The 17,521-nt window shown below is 43.1% G+C and overlaps 1 protein-coding gene across 2 annotated transcripts in view; it reads left to right on the forward strand.

The window, feature by feature from the left end:
• Positions 1 to 17,521, forward strand: part of MALT1 (MALT1 paracaspase) — a 163,579-nt gene that overhangs the window by 128,675 nt on the left and 17,383 nt on the right. For both annotated transcript variants that reach the window (XM_073620551.1, XM_073620554.1), the window contains 2 exons: positions 8,285 to 8,462; positions 12,302 to 12,376. In XM_073620551.1, coding sequence (XP_073476652.1) covers positions 8,285 to 8,462; positions 12,302 to 12,376 — 253 coding nt within the window. The remainder of the gene's footprint in view (positions 1 to 8,284; positions 8,463 to 12,301; positions 12,377 to 17,521) is intronic.

Below are 17,521 nucleotides of genomic sequence, written 5' to 3' on the forward strand. Positions count from 1 at the left end.
AGCACTGATGGCTAATTGGTCCCAATTTTTACTTAGGGGTGTACTCACATCTGTTGCCAGCAGTTTAGACATTAATGGCTGTGTGTTGAGTTATTTTGAGGGGACAGCAAATTTACACAGTTATACAAGCTGTACACTCACTACTTTACATTGTAGCAAAGTGTCATTTCTTCAGTGTTGTCACATGAAAAGATAGAATAAAATATTTACAAAAATGTGAGGGGTATACTCACTTTTGTGAAATACTGTACACCATAATAGAATTTCTCTATTACTCACAAGATCACAACGCTCACCCCCAGAGCCCGAAGGAAGCCCAGATACAGCCAAGTTGTGGCTTAATTGTCAGATGTGGGGACACACAAATCTGCTGTGGGCATATTGAAGGCGACACATCGTGGTATATTGAATGTTGTCCTTGTCATTCAATGAGCCATTGGTTTTATAGTACTTTAATATAAATTGTGATGCTACATCCATCTCTTGCATATGGGGTATTATATCTTCCCATTAGCCAATGTGCCTGTAAGATCAAAACCTATTCATACAGATATAATTGTATTTTCCTAGTATCCCCCTTCAATTCTGAGTTGCACCAATTAGATGCAGCAGTCCCGCAAATGGGTTCAAATAAAAAAGTCTGTCTTGAGTGGATACACAGTCCGTTTGAGGGTGCTGGAAAACATAATAAGCCCAGGTATTTATAGGCAAGTTGGCTCATAGGGAGATATAACACCCCATATGCAAGAGATTGATGTAGCCTTACAATTTACATGTACGTACTATACAACCAAAGGCTCATTGAATGACAATTACAACATTCAATATATCACTATGTGTCACCTTCAATTTGCCCACAGCAGATTTGTGTGTCCCCACATCTGACAATTAAGCCACAACTTGGCCGTGTCTGAGCTTCCTTCGGGCTCTGGGGGTGAGCGTTGTGATCTTGACATCCCTTTGCGAGTAAGTGTGCTATAGAGAAATGATATTATGGTATACAGTATATATAATTATTGTAACATATTTGTATTCTAACAAAAAGTATGTTCTAATTTGTGTAAAGCTCCTGAAGTAGCGACCGGGTCGCGAAACATGTAGAGCGGAATCTATGAGATTGTCTGAGGACAAGTGAAACCCCCATTCTGGAGGATATATGAATACCTTTGCTGTATATTTCACCATATGTATGGTTTCATGTATGCGATAGGTTTCTCTAGAGGGGATAGATAGCTTGCCCACGACTCAGAAAATCGTGCGGAAAATACCGCTTTCAAAGCGATCGTACGATAATCTGATCGTTAGTACAGAGCTTTCGAGAGCCGATAATGACAGTTCATCTGATATTATTCTATCGGACGTGCACAAAAATATTTTTCATACGATGCCAGATCGTACGATTTTCGTTTAATCAGTACAGCTATCGTTCGAAAATGCAATACAAATGCATTACAACACATGACATCACTTCTGAATTTTTTTTCTGTCGTACGGGAATTTTCGTGACTTTAGTAAACTCATCAGATTCGATCTGAGATTATCAGGCAACAAAAAAAAACGGACGATCATTGGTCCGATAATCTCCTCATGTGTACGGGGCTTTATACTATATACAAGTGTTTTAATGCAGATCAATATAAATTGTTAATTTTTTACATATGTGCCTAAAAAGTCCATTATTTTCCTAGTCCTCTTTTAACATATTGCAACAGAACATGGCACGGTGAATATTTAAGGCACCCATGGGCCCCCAAATGGGTACCAGGTGTATTTACGGTATTTAAACTAAACTGCAACCAAGCCAGTTGTAGCCTACAGGGGAGTTGCAGGGGACCGGCCACAGCACTGGGAGACCCTGCTGTAGCAGAGAATAAGGTATTTTCTGCCTAATCCTCTTCCCCTAGACACAATGAGCACTCAACCAATGCAGTGCAGAGGGGCCCCAATGCAAGGGTGGATTTTTTTCATTTTTGACTTAAACTCAAAGTTCAAATGGGTTTAAAGGGAGCCCACTCATTTTGAATGCATGCATGAACTGGAACTGACATAACATCTAAAATATTCTGTCTACTGGACCACCGATTGACTATACCACAAATCCTGCAATCACTATTCCCTCATGAATGGGTATATTCCTCTCAGATATCCATGGTTTTGAGTTTTTCTAGTCATTCGCATTCAAATAGACTTGTTCTGTAGTGTTGAATACCTTTTTGTAGCTTGTCCAAGCCACTTCTTCAGTTCTAATGAGTGTCATGAAAATTCCCAGCATTTATAGCCACTACTAGCTGGGAGATATGACATTTCTATGCATATCTGTTATTCCAAACTTAGGACATCCTTTAAAAATGCTTTCTAACCCAAATTTGTTTGATGTGTAGCTTACCTAACACTCATAGAGTGCCCTACTCCAGTCATAGAATGACTTTCACCAGTTATGCGGGTAATTCATACATGACAGATTTAATAATGAGGACAGGCTAATGGTAACGTGCTGAAAAAAATGGACACTGTTTAGATACCAAGAAAAATCTCAATATGCAACTGAGAACAATATGGAGGATGAAGCTGGCCATACACTGATCGACATCATCTTAGCTTAGGTAAAGGCACTTCACTAGGGATAAAAAGAGTTGATATAAAAGGTTGAGTGTTTGTCTGGAATTTACTCATGCTGATTCGTAAAGTTACTGATAGGCCACATTGAAGTGAACCTTTACCCCATTAAAGCTGGCTATACACTCATCAAAATTTGGCCAGCAGGGACTGTCTGAATTTCGGTCAGTGTGCAGCCATCCCCACTCAACAGAAGTTGATCACTTGATCGACTTTTGTTGAAGGGACGTGTTGGAAAACTTTTCTTGATCTGCGCAGTCTGACAGGCTCTTTCAGCTGTCAGAATACAATATCCCAGCGGGGGGGGGGGGGGGGATCCGCCTCCATCCTTCTTGTTTGGGTATTCCCAGCTTTAGCATTGCTGAGCGTTTCTTCTGAAAATGCTACTTGCTCACTGTGATACTGACTCAATGGCCAATGGCTTCACCTTCCAGCAGGACAACAACCCTAAACATACAGCCAGAGCTACAATGGAATGGTTTCGATCAAAGCGTATTCCTGTGTTAGAATGGCCCAGTCAAAGTCCAGACCTAAATCCAATTGAGAATCTGTGGCAAGACTTGAAAATTGTTGTTTACAGAGGCTCTCCATCCAATCTGACTGAGCTTGAGCTATTTTGCAAAGAAGAATGGGCAAAAACTTCACTCTCTAGATGTGCAAAGTTGGTTGAGATATCCCCAAAAAGACTTGCAGCTGTAATTGCAGCGAAAGGTGGTTCTACAAAGTATTGACACAGAAGGGCTGAATACAAATGCACGCCACACTTTTCACATATTTAATTGTAAAAAACTTGGAGAACCATTTATCATTTTCCTTCCACTTCACAATTATGTGCCACTTTGTGTTTGTCTATCACATAAAATCCCAATAAAATACATTTACGGTTTTGGTTGTAACATGACAAAATGTGGAAAATTTCAAGGGGTATGAATACTTTATCAATGCACTATATGTAAAGAAGAAGTTATTTTTCTATTTTGAAATTACTGGCTGCATGCTTGTTCCAGGTCAGTGATTTATAAAGAACTGAAGCCAGCAGCAGCCTCAGTTTCCATATTCATAAGAAGAACAGCAATGACACCCCAAGGAAGGCCAGGAGAGGCAGGCAGGGAGCATTCACTCCCTAGGCCAGTGCTAATAAGATATGTTGGGCCGAGTGGAGAGACTTCCCTATTTAGACATCCATCAGTGCAGGACTTGCAGTCTGTGAGACCTACTGGACATAATATAGCTACCTGCTCCCTGATCAGACCTGCAATCACAGCATCTGGCAGAGGGGAGTCTTCCAGCCCTGACCTCCTTAGCGTCTCCGAGAGGTCTTGGGACCCAATGACAAGAAGGAGAAAATAGTGCAGCGCTAATTAAGATACAAAATTTCGAATTGTACAAAGGTATAAAACAAAAAATCATTCATAACAACATATGTCCGGAAGAAATATTGAAGAAATTCTCTAGTACACATCTAATAAATATAGAAAAATCTGGAGAGCAATAAAAGTCCCATAGATGGTAGTATTATACACCAAGTGGAGTAGACGAAACGCATCGGGAGACTCCACTGCCTGCCACAATTTTACTACAAGCGCTTTTTTAACACAGAGAATTTAGGTGTTTTACCTTTAAAATAAATCTTTTTTAAAACCTTATTACACTATGCGGCCCTTTTCTTTTACCTTCTATGGGCTACCACGAGATTGAGTTATATATGGAAGAGTTTGGCCTAGAGTCCTAGAAACAACATCTAGATCCTACATAGGTTTGCTGGGAGACCCCAACTCCATTGTCTGTTGGCAATACAAGCATTACTGACTCAGGGGACGTACGTTTCTATGAGTCCAACAGTTCCAGTAAGCCTGCATTGCTTCCACACGGGGGATTCAACATTTCTGAGACACTCCCTCCAATCTGCTATCCACTTGGTGTATAATACTACAATCTATGGGACTTTTATTGCTCTCCAGATTTTTCTATATTTATTAGATGTGTACTAGAGAATTTCTTCAATATTTCTTCCGGACATATGTTGTTATGAATGATTTTTTGTTTTATACCTTTGTACAATTCGAAATTAATTAGCGCTGCACTATTTTCTCCTGCACTATTTACAAATTTCCTTATTTGTTGTGTGAGCTGCTATTATATAGAGTAAGCGCAGTGTTTTAGACATTTTTTACCCAATGACAAGAACCTCAAAAGAAGTAGATATTTAAGAATGTGTCCCAATAAACCAAGTTCATTAGGAACACCAAATTTTCACCATGCCCACCCATCAATATAGCACTATGGTACACTTTGCACCATCAAAGGGCTAGTGGATTGAGTTTGCCCCATAGTTCTCTCCGTACACAATAAGAGGTTCAACGGCACCATATGGTAAATACAGCCACGTGCCTTTGTATATATCTCACTTACATGCATCTTTCTGTATTCTCAATTTCTCAGTAGTGCGCTCCGTGATAATTTTAGGTTATCGTGCTTGGTTATGAAATTGTACCCACCCTTACTTCCTGTGGTTTTGTTTTTCAAGATATTATAGACTGATAAGATCTCTGCTTCCCTCTTTTACAAAAGAGTTCCGCTGTCTGTTTTTAGTTTGCTTTGACAGTCTGTAATCAGGCACCAGCTTAGTGAAGGCTTTATTTACCATCTATGCAAATAGTCAGGAGTTAAGGAGACCTGCACACAACTTGCTTGAAATTGTCTTTGGTTATAAGACGTTGCCCCAATCTGGGACTGGACTGGACCATAGCCTAACCAAGAACTTTCCTTTTCAAGATGTACAGTACATGTGACATGCAAATCACAGGTGTATTGCATTTGTCACTCCAGAGCTAGGAGCTCTAAATGCACTGAATGAGAGCCATTGTTAGATGAACCCAACCCCTTTCACTGCTCACAGACCAGCCCGTATCCTCCTCAATTCCCTGCAATCAGATGGGTGCCAAGGCCCTGGAGTCCACTCTTGCTCCACTGTAATCCACCATCCAAATAACAAGCCACGGCGCACTACTCGCTTCCACCCAAAGCCATGCTTCACCATAACATGTTTCACCCAGAGCAGGGCTTAGGGATGATCCCCTAAATCTAAGTGCTCAATGTGCAAGGCAACAATGAAAAATCATTATTTGCATTAATATGCATTTAGAAATGTCCTCTTGACACATATAAATGCAAGATTGACAGTGCCAGTGTAAATGAGGCCTAAGGAAGTATATTGCTTTTTTATTGGGCCAATAATTTTTTACAAGGGGTGGTAATTCTCACCTAAAACTATTTGCAACATTAAAAGCAAGATCTCCCATGAACCTCCCAGGTTGACCAGAGCTTGAGCTCTCTCTTTACATAGGGGGGCTGCAGCACATTCTGCATCTAGTGTAAGGTTGCCATTCATCCTCATTTCCCAGGGATAGTCCCCATGGCAAAGGGGCTGTCTCCGGAAAAAACGTCTGTCCCTGGTTTGTCCCCGGAGTCTTGAGTTTGTGGTGTGGAGGCTACAGCAACTCAAAGGTGGTGCCGCCACGGCATTCTGTGCATGCACGGTGAGTTCTGCTACCATGCAGGTGCAGACTGTTCCAGCTGTGCCATGTCTAACTCACACTTGCAGAGTTGGAGCCTGCGCACTGCAAACCATAAACTACCCATCGGCTCCTGGGGACAATGTTCCAAATTGTTAGTAACAACAGCTGGCCTGATCCCTGAATTGTTACTCATGACTTCTGAACTATAAATGTTACTTATTCCTGACCCCTGAACTCTGTGCATTATCTAATCTTGACCCCTAAACTCTGTGCTTTACTTAATCCTGACCCCTAAACTCTATGCTTTACTTAATCCTGACCCCTAAACTCTATGCTTTACTTAATCCTGACCCCTAAACTCTATGCTTTACTTAATCCTGACCCCTAAACTCTATGCTTTACTTAATCCTGACCCCCTGAACTCTGTGTGTTATCTAATCCTGACCCCCGAATTTTGCATGTTATCTAATCCTGACCCCCGAATTTTGCGTGTTATCTAATCCTGACCCCCTGAACTCTATACTTAATCTAGACCCCCCCCCAAATCTGTGCCTTACCTAATCCTGATCCCTAAACTCTATACTTTACTTAATCCTGACACCTAAACTCTATGCTTTCCCTTATCCTGACCCCTAAACTCTATACTTTACTTAATCCTGACCCCTGAACATTGCGAGTTATCTACTGTAATCCTGATCCCTAAACTCTATGCTTTACTTAATCCTGACTCCCTGGACTCTGTGCGTTACTTTAATCCTGGCCCCTAAACTCTATGCTTTATTTAATCCTTACCCCTAAACTCTGTGCTTTATGTAATCCTGACCCCCTGAACTCTCTGCGTTATCGAATCCTGACCCTCTGAACTCTGTGTGTTATCTAATCCTGACCCCTGAATTTTGTGCGTTATCTAAATCTGACCCCCTGAACTCTATACTTAATCCTGACCCCTAAACTCTGTGCATTATCTAATCCTGACCCCTGAACTCTATACTTAATCTTGACCCCTGAACTTTATACTTTACTTTAATTCTGACCCCCTGAACTATGTACGTTATCTAATCCTGACCCCCTGAACTCTATACTTAATCTTGACCCCTAAACCCTATACTTTACTTAATCCTGACACCTAAACTCTATGCTTCATTTAACCCCGACCCCTAAACTCTATGCTTTACTTAATCCTGAGCCCCTAAACTCTGTGCGTTACCTAATCCTGCCCCCCTGAACTCTGTGCATTATCTAATCCTGACTCTGAATTTTGTGCGTTATCTAATCCTGACCCCTGAATTTTGTGCGTTATCCAATCCTGACCCCTGAATTTTGTGCGTTATCTAATCCTGACCCCTGAATTTTGTGCGTTATCCAATCCTGACCCCCTGAACTCTATACTTAATCCTGACCCCTAAACTCTATGCTTTACTTAAACCTGACCCCCTGAACTGTGTGCGTTATCTAATCCTGACCCCCTGAACTCTATACTTTACTTAATCCTGACCCCTGAACTCTGTGAGTTACTTAATCCTGACCCCTAAACTTAAACCTTTACTTAGTCCTGACCTCCTGAACTCTGTGCCTTACTTAATTCTGATCCCCAAACTCTATGCTTTACTTAATCTTGACACCTAAACTCTGTGCTTTACCTTATCCTGATCCTTAAACTCTATACTTTACTTAATCCTGACCCCTGAACATTGCGCATTATCTACTGTAATTCTGACCCCTAAACTTAATTCTTTACTTAATCCTGACCCCCAAACTCTGTGCGTTGCTTTATCCTGACCTCTGAACTCTGTGCGTTACCTAATTCCTAGCCCTGAACCCTCTATCACTATTTTTTCAGTTTATCAAATGGGGGCATTGTTTTGGGGTGTGTGACTACAAATAAAGATGTGGTTTTGTTGGCGTAGTCAAATAGGATGTCCCCAGATTTCATTTTGAACATCTGGTAACCTTAACATAGGGAAATTGTAAAAATTTCCATTGGATTACTTTGTTGTGGTTCACTAATATGGTGGAGTATGAGTATGGAATATTCATCCTTCAGAGCAAATGATGGACTTCATTCCATCAAATCTAGGGTTTTCCATTGCTTATTAGTGTCTATGCAGATTATGCAGATGTATGTGAAAGTAATGTCCTTTGTCTTCCAGGATTGTTGTACTACGCGGGCCACGGGTACGAAAATTTTGGAAACAGTTTCATGGTACCGATTGATGCTCCAAAACCATACAAGTCCTCCAACTGTTTGTGTGTGCGAGACATACTAAAGCGAATGCAAGAAAAAGAGACTGGGCTCAATGTATTCCTCCTCGATATGTGCCGGAAGAGGTAAGAAGCAGCCGTCTGCCCCAGGGCAAAGGATCATTAGAAATCTCAATGTCTAAAAAAAAAAAGAGTGACACCTATTTTTAACTCCTTTCTGCCCAGCCCGGCATTAAATGAGTCTTTATGCCCGGGGATGGGGGATGGATGGGATGCCTAATCACATGACCACTATGATTTGCTGTCACAGAGGTCACATGATCGGCAGCCCATTCCACCAGCTCCAGCTCAGTCACTGTACTGGGAGCAACTAGTGAGCACATTTTCAGCACATTGAGCATCCATGGTGTACATGTGCTGCTGTGAAAGGGGCGTTAAAGCCCACCCTCTTTGTCATTGCACATATGTGTTATATGGGCAGCAAGAGGTTAAATATGTAAAATCTTTAGAATGGCATTATGATTTGAATTTGGATATTTAAAGTGTATATCTTCAATACACCTTTGCTATACATACCTATTGTGTTTCCTCCTTCTAAAATTGATGCAAATATAAAAAAATACGTGGCACCTGACAGCTGACAACTCTAATATTCTTGCACTGAAATCCCAAGCAGTGTTATCAGCCTTACCCAGTTCTCTCCTGCTGAACTACAGAACACCTCCCTCATATTATGGAGTTGGGGGGGGGGGGGGGGGGGGGAGTTGTTTACTCTTTCCAAACTGTTTTGGTAGGAGAATTTTTTTTAATATATACACACTATATAACCAAAAGTATTGGGACACCTGCCTTTACACGCACATGAACTTTTACCACTTAACATCAGCGCTATAGCCGAAAGACTGCTACAGCGCGGACCTCAAATGCCGGGGGGGGGGGGGGGGCGTCCATGTACGTCCTCCCGTTCTCACGCCGCCCATGCGCACAGCGCGCCTTGTGATCGCCGAGTTCTTGGGACTCGACTGCTCACAGAGCAGGGTAGAGGGCCAATCACAGCTGACAGCTGATCACGGAAGTAAACAGAAGCCGGTTACCGCCTTTTTTTTTTTTTACGCTGTCAGCATGAAGAAAATAATAAAGCCAGTAGCCGGCTTCTGTTAGAGGGACATCGGTCTCCTAAGTGCCCACCAGTTCTGCTAATCAGTGCCCTCCAATGATGCAAATCCAAGCCCACCAGTGCCATCTATCAGTGCCCATCAGTACTGCTAATCATTGCCCACTAGCGCCACCTATCAGTGCCCATCAGTGCTGCCAATCAGTGCCCATCAGTGCTTCATCATCAGTTCCTTCTGATCAGTCCCCACTATTGCCGCCTATCAGTGCCACCTATCAGTGCATATCAGTGCCCATAAGTGCCAACTATCAATGTCCATCAGTGCAGCTTCATCAGTGCCTTCTGACCAGTGCCCACCAGTGCCGCCTCATCAGTGCCCACAAGTGCCACATATTAGTGCCACCTATCAGTGCCCATCAGTGCTGCCAATCAGTGCCCATCAGTGCTTCATCATCAGTGCCTTCTGATCAGTGCTCACTACTCCCGCCTATCAGTGCCACCTATCAGTGCATATCAGTGCCCATCAGTGCCACCTATCAGTGCCTATAAGGGCCACCTATCAGTGCTCATCAGTGCAGCTTCATCAGTGCCTTCTGATCAGAGTCCACCAGTGCCGCCTCATCAGTGCCCACCAGTGCCACCTATCAGTATCACCTATCAGTGCCCATCAGTGCTGCCAATCAGTGCCCATCAGTGCTTCATAATCAGTGCCTTCTGATTAGTGTTCACTACTGCCGCCTATCAGTTCCACCTATCAGTGCATATCAGTGCCCATCAGTGCCTATAAGGGCCACCTATCAGTGCCCATCAGTGCAGCTTCATCAGTGCCCACCAGTGCCGCCTCATCAGTGCCCACCAGTGCCACCTATCAGTACCACCTATCAGTGCCCATCAGTGCCTTCTGATCAGTGCCACCTATCAGTGACCATCAGTGCAGCCTATCAGTACCGATCAGGGAAGGAGAAAAATTACCTGTTTGCAAAATATTATATTTTATCCTTAGGACACAACTGATCACAGTTTACGGTAAAGGACCAATCGGAGCGGCCTTTTACCATGTGATCAGCGTCCAATCACAGCTGATAACATGTAAATACACTTGTTGGTTATAGGCATTCCCTTCCTCACGCACTGTACCTGTGTGAGGGAAAGAGTGCTGATACCTGGCACGGCTATCAGTACGCAGTTTACACTGATAATCAGGGCACTGATCATCAGTGTCCTGATTATCAGTGCAGCCCCATCAGTGCCTATCTGTGTAGCCTATCTGTTCCTATCAGTGCTGCCTATCTGTGCCCATTAGTGCCGCCTACTGCCACCTCATGATTGCCCATCAGGGCCACCACATCTGTGCCCATCAGTGAAGGAGAAAAATTACCTGTTTGCAAAATTTTATAACAAAATATGAAAAACGTTTTCTTTTTCAAAATTTTCAGTCCTTTTTTGTTTGTTTAGCAAAAAATAAAAAAACCCAACGGTGATTAAATGCCACCAAAAAAAGGTCTATTTGTGTGAAAAAAAATAACAATTTAATTTGGGTACAGTGTTGCATGACCGTGCAATTGTCATTTAAATTGTAAGAGCGATGTAAGCTGGAAATTGGCCTGGTAAGGAAAGGGGTATAAGTTGCAAGTTGTTAATGGCATCCCAGTCTTAGTCCGTAGGGTTCAATATTGAGTTGGCCCACCCTTTGCAGCTATAACAGCTTCAACTCTTCTGGGAAGGCTGTCCACAAGGTTTAGGAGTGTGTCTATGGAAATGGTTGACCATTCTTCCAAAAGCACATTTGTGAGGTCAGGCACTGATGTTGGATGAGAAGGCCTGTCTCGCAGTCTCCGCTCTAATTCACCCCCGAAGGTGTTCTATTGAATTGAGGTCAGGACTCTGTGTAGGTCAGTCAAGTTCCTCCACCCCAAACTTACTTATCCATGTCTTTATGGACCTTGCTTTGTGCACTGGTCCAAACCATTTGGTGGAGGGGGGATTATGGTGTGGGGTTGTTTTTCAGTGGTTGGGTTTGGCCCCTTAGTTCCAGTGAAGGGAACTCTTATGCCCTGTACACACGGTCGGACATTCCGACAACAAAATCCTAGGATTTTTTCCGACGGATGTTGGCTCAAACTTGTCTTGCATACACACGGTCACACAAAGTTGTCGGAAAATCCGATCGTTCTGAATGCGGTGACGTAAAACACGTACGTCGGGACTATAAACGGGCAGTAGCCAATAGCTACGTGGCACTTTGTCCGTCGGATTTGTGTACACACGATCGGAAATTCCGACAACGGATTTTGTTGTCTGAAAATTTTATAGCAAGCTCTCAAACTTTGTGTGTCGGAAATTCCTATGGAAAATGTGTGATGGAGCCTACACACGGTCAGAATTTCTGACAACAAGGTCTTATCACACATTTTCCATCGGAGAATCCTATCGTGTGTACAGGGCATTAAGGCGTCAGCATACCAAGACATTTTGAACAACTTCATTCTCCCAACTTTGTGGGAACAGTTTGGGGATGGTCCCTTCCTGTTCCAACATGACTGCACACCAGTGCACAAAGCAAGGTCCATAAAGACATGGATGAGAACGTTTGGGGTGGAGGAACTTGACTGGCCTGCACAGAGTCCTGACCTCAACCCGATAGAACACCTTTGAGATGAATTAGTGGTGAGACTGCGAGCCAAGACTTGCATTTCCAGAAGGAGTTGTGAGAAAAAGGCAGCCTGTGTTTCTCTCATTACAAGTTGTTTATAACAGACATAAAGAGAGGTCAGTTTTGTGGGGGTTTTTTTTGTTTTTTGTTACAAACTGTATCTGTCTGTCTCTCATGCCAAAACATATCTTCTTACAGGAACCAGTATGACAACACTATCCTAATTCCTGACAACCTGAGGGTGACGGCTAACATTGTCTTTGGCTATGCCACGTAAGTTTTGCTCATATCCACTGACCTTTGCTGACAGATAAAGATATGATCATTCAGTTGTGGGTGACCATAGAGCCGAATAATCAGCAAATCTAGATTTTGTACGGCCATCTGGAAATATTGGATGTGTATGTGAGCCTCACATCATAAGTGCCCTTCCTAAACATAAAATATGTACCAAAAGATGACGGTGGATTAAAAAATATAAATTGCCTTTCTTCGTTTTTAAATATGCTTTAAGGCAAAAGAGGAAAAATTATGCCCTTACACTAGGTTCACGCCTATGCGGTTTTTAGTGCATTTTGCAGGTTGCATAAACACACTACAGTCCATTTAATATGGTTTTCTATGGTACAAGTTTCCTGCAGCAGATTGCATTTTGCATGGAATAGACTTCAACGGACCCATACCATAACGCAAGTGTTGTGTTTTTGATGCGTTTTTTCTCCATAACAAACTATGTATAGCTGGTTGTTAAGGAGCAGGTCGGGAAGCTGGCTGCTGCATCCTTAACAACCAATGAGTCATCAGCTGTCAGTGGGGTTCCCCTCTAACAGCTGAATGTAAAAACAAGAATTGCCGGGAGTAAAAAAAAAAAACGGCATGGGGTCCCCCCCAAAATCCATACCAGACCCTTATCTGAGCACGCAGCCTGGCAGGTCAGGAAAGGAAGGGAACGAGCGAAAGCCCCCCCTTCCTGAACCCTGGCCCGCTGGTTGTGGGGATCTGTGGGCAGGGGGCTTATCAGGATCTGGAAGCCCCCTTTGCCCCCAGATCACGCTTCCCCCCCATGTAAATGAGTAAGGCCTATCTATTCACAAAAAAAGTGTAAAAAGTGAGTAAAGACACAACACAAGTTTTCGACAAGTCCTTTATTAAAATATAATGAACAATGTCTGCCGATGTAAATCCATCCTCAATCACAACACCCGCCGCCACCGCCGACTGGAAAAAATGAAAAAAAAGGCTCCCGCTGTCTGCCTGCTCCGCCCTCTGATAGTTCTTAAAGCGGAGATCAACCCAAAAGGGGAAGCTCACATTTGGCACTTTTTGAGGGGGGGAGCGGGTACCTGGTTTTGATAGGTAAGATCGCATGGCGATGAAGACTTGTCAAGAACTCGTGTTGTCTCTTTAGCCACTATTACACTTTACCTTTAAATCCATACCAGACCCAAAGGGCCTGGTGTGGATGGGGGGGGGGGGGGGGGAACCACACGCTGTTTTTTACTAATTTTTTTTTTTTTCCGGCAATTCTTTTTTTTTTTTTTTACATTCGGCTGTCAGTGGGGAACCCCCGCTGACAGCTGATGACTCATCAGTTGTTAAGGACACGGCAGCTGGCTTCCCGGCCCACTCCTTAACAACCAGCTATTCACAGTTTGTTAAAGAGAAAGAAAACCAAAAAAAAGCAACACGCATGCAAACCGCATGCAAAAACACATCAGAAACATGGGTTTAAAAACTCAAAATGCACCGCAAAACGAACTTCCTATATTAACTATGGGACAGGAAGTGAAGAAAAATCTCCCAATAAGATACAGATGATAACAACTAAAAAAAAAAGTTAACCTCCCTTTTTTCTTTCGTTCTACTTTAACCACCTCATTACACACTATAGCCAAAACACAGCTACAGAGCATTAGTGCCGCCTACTGCCGCCTCATCAGTGCTACCTCATCAGTGCCCATCAGGACCACCACATCAGTGCCCATCAGTGCAGCCTCATCAGTGCCTATCAGTGTAGCTTTGTCAGTGCCCATCAGTGCAGCTTATCAGTGCCCGTCAGTGCTGCCTATCTATGCCCATCAGTGCTGCCTACCTGTGCCAATTAGGGCCACCTCATCAGTGCCGTCTCATCAGTGCCCATCAGTGCAGCCTCATTAGTGCCCATCAGTGCAGCCTCATTAGTGCCCATCAGTGCAGCCTCATTAGTGCCCATCAGTGAAGAAAAAAAATTACTTATTTGCAACATTTTATAACAGAAACTTTTTATCAGTGCAGCTCCATCAGTGCCTATCAGTGTAGCTTTGTCAGTGCCCATCAGTGCAGCTTATATGTGCCCATCAGTGCTGTCTATCTGTGCCCATTAGTGCCGCCTATTGCCGCCTCATCAGCGCACATCAGTGAAGAAGAGAAATTACTTATTTGCAACATTTTATAACAGAAACAGAAAATCTTTTTTTGTTTGTTTAGCAAACAATACAAAATCTAGTGATGGTTAAATACCACCAAAAGGAAGCTCTATCTGTCTCAAACAAATGATAAAAATGTCATATGGGTACAGTGTTGCATGACCGCGTAATTGTCATTCAAAGTGCAACGTCGCTGAAAATTGGCCTGGGCAGGAAGGGGGTAAAGGTGCCAAGTATTGAAGTGGTTAATATCAGTGCGACCGCTTTAGGGTATATACTGTATACTCTAATAAGCATTGTTGTTGGGAATAATCATAAAACTAGTTAGATTCATCCTCCTATACCCGGCTTTTTACTGACAACTCTTGAGTCACAATGGTTGTAGGTGTACTGGCTCCAGTACTGCAGGCTGACCATGAATCCTAGAAGTCATACTAAGAAATGACGGTTACTTTGACTGTGAGTCCCAGGAATTTGTCAGGACTCTCTGTGAAAAAATCTAACACAGCAAAAAGAGAAACACTTGCTGTTTCTTCAGAATGCAGGAAATAAGACTTCCTGCTTTTACCTAATATTTTCAACATTTCTCAGTTTAACATTTCAAACTTTTTGAAAGTTTCCACTGTTATTTTTGAAGGATTTAAGGCAGAACTGTGGCTGGCAAGTCTCAAGAAACAAATTGCGCAAGAGCAAAAATACATTGCAGCTAACCAGTCCTTAAATGTGGGAGCTGCTTTTGTTTTACTTTTTTTAAGCTTCTATTCTCCTATTTTCATCTGCTGATCCTGCCAATAACACATTTCCTGTCCCAGGGTGACAGCGCTCACTCACTTTACTGTGTCTATGGAGGAGAAGTGTTGTCACCCTAGGACAGGAAGTCTGCTAGGACTGCAGGACTCCTCTCCCTCTCCTCTTCTCCATAACGTAGAGGGGAGGTGTTCTGTAGTTCACAGAGGTGAACTGGGCAGGGCTAAAAAGACATCAGTACAGCATAGGCACTGTGTTGTCAGTTCACTACAGTAATTAGGAGCTCACTTGATTTCTGGCTGGATCAACTGGTATTCTTTTTTATTGTCTATTGGGAGATTTGTATCTGTAGATAATCTTAGACATTTGGTTATATGCAGCTGTCTACAGAATGTGGACACTGGCAAAGGGAATAAAACATTGAAAGCCAGCCCCTGTATGACCCTGGTGCTAACTGCTGTGCTTCAGTTTTTTACTAGTTTCCTAGGAGGTCGGATGCTTTTTCCATAGCTCTGCTCAGGAATTTTTTTATAATTATTTTACTATTTTTTTCACTGATTTAGTTTTTTTATCTATTAACATAGTTGGTTCTCTGCATTTTTTTTCTCTTCAATCAAGACACTTAAAGGAGAAGTATGGGATTACAAAAATAAACATACAGCTGCAGCTGTCCCCCACCAGCTCTAAGCCGGAGAACTGAGCAATCACATGACCCCTGATCACTCAGTTCTCAATTCACTCTGAGCAAAGAGCAGTGTCAGTCACCACTCTCTGCTTTTCCCCTCCAGTACTCACTGGAGCGCTAGGCTGGAGAGGGGGTGGGAGCAGCTGGCTCCGACTCTCAGCCGCTCGCTGATCAGGAATCTGGGTGGATACCGAAGCCTGGAGTGGCTCTGTGACATCAGCCAACAGCAGGTAATAGTCCTCTTTCGGCTGATTCTGGGTCGCAGGAGAATACAAGTAAGTGCACTTCCGTGACCCAGAGGAGAAGTATGGCCAAAAAAGCTTTGGTCATACTTCCTTTTTAAAGCCCTACTCCAGAAAATTTGAAAATGATCCCTTGCGATTGAACTGTGCCCAAACTGCAAGGATTAACCGCTTGTGAAGTCTAGGGGACTGGTGAAACACTTTAACCTACCTTATCCTTGGCTCCCCAGTAGATGGAGCTCCCCCACACTCTGGTGGTGGACTTTCCCACCCAACATTAGTCTTGATGATCTCAGGACCTTAGACCACTGGAGTATGGGAGGAAGATGATACAGGGAATGGTCTAGCAATGTGAAGGAGTATCAGGTAAGTAAATCCTCTTTTCAAGTTCCCTAGACCTAAATGAGCAATTAAACCTAGCAGTGAGAGCACAACCCTACTGCAAGGAATTATTTTTAAATCTCCCAGAGTAATGCCACGTACACACAAGCGGACTTTGCGGCAGACTTTGCTCGGTGGACTTTTCGACAGACTTTACGACGGACTTTCTGAATGAACGGACTTGCCTAAACACAATCTACCAAAGTCCGTCGAATTCGTACGTGATGACGTACGACCGGACTAAAACAAGGAAGTTCATAGCCAGTAGCCAATAGCTGTCCTAGCGTGGCTTTTTGTCCGTCGAACTAGCATACAGACGAGCGGACTTTTCGACCGGACTCGATTTCGACAGATTGATTTAAAACATGTTTCAAATCTAAGTCCGTCCAACTTTTGAGAAAACAAAGTCCGCTGGAGCCCACACACGATCGAATTGTCTGACGAAATCCAGTCCGCCGGGCAAAGTCTGCCGTAAAGTCCGCTCGTGTGTACGCAGCATAAGGCTTTGAAAATGCTGCTTGAGCTAGTCCTGATACAGCCACCTTCTGAATCACTTATCTTTGATGATGCCTTGGAGGCCATACCCCGACCCTGTTGGACCAAAGATTGTGTGGCTAGCCTAGAACGTGACCTTTCGGGCGCTGGGCTCTGCTTTTGGTCCCTTTCAGACCTTTTTGTACTGTGTCATACAAGTTTGGAAATTTTCTGCAGAACGAACGATAAATTGAAACGTTAATGTGTTTCTTGTCCAAGCTGTTTGCACTAGGTATATGTGAAAAAACAAACAAAAAATTGATTCATTTATGTCCATTGAACGATTTATCGGTCATTACATGATGGCACTATCGTTTGCTCTCACGGCCAAATGTTTGTTTTTTTTCGAAATGGGTTAGAACGATTTTTCGTATAGTGTATGGCCAGCATTAGTTAGCCGCAGAGCACTCTCCAGGTCCATATT

This window comes from Aquarana catesbeiana, linkage group LG01 (genome assembly GCF_042186555.1).
Source record: "Aquarana catesbeiana isolate 2022-GZ linkage group LG01, ASM4218655v1, whole genome shotgun sequence".
NCBI lineage: Eukaryota > Metazoa > Chordata > Amphibia > Anura > Ranidae > Aquarana > Aquarana catesbeiana.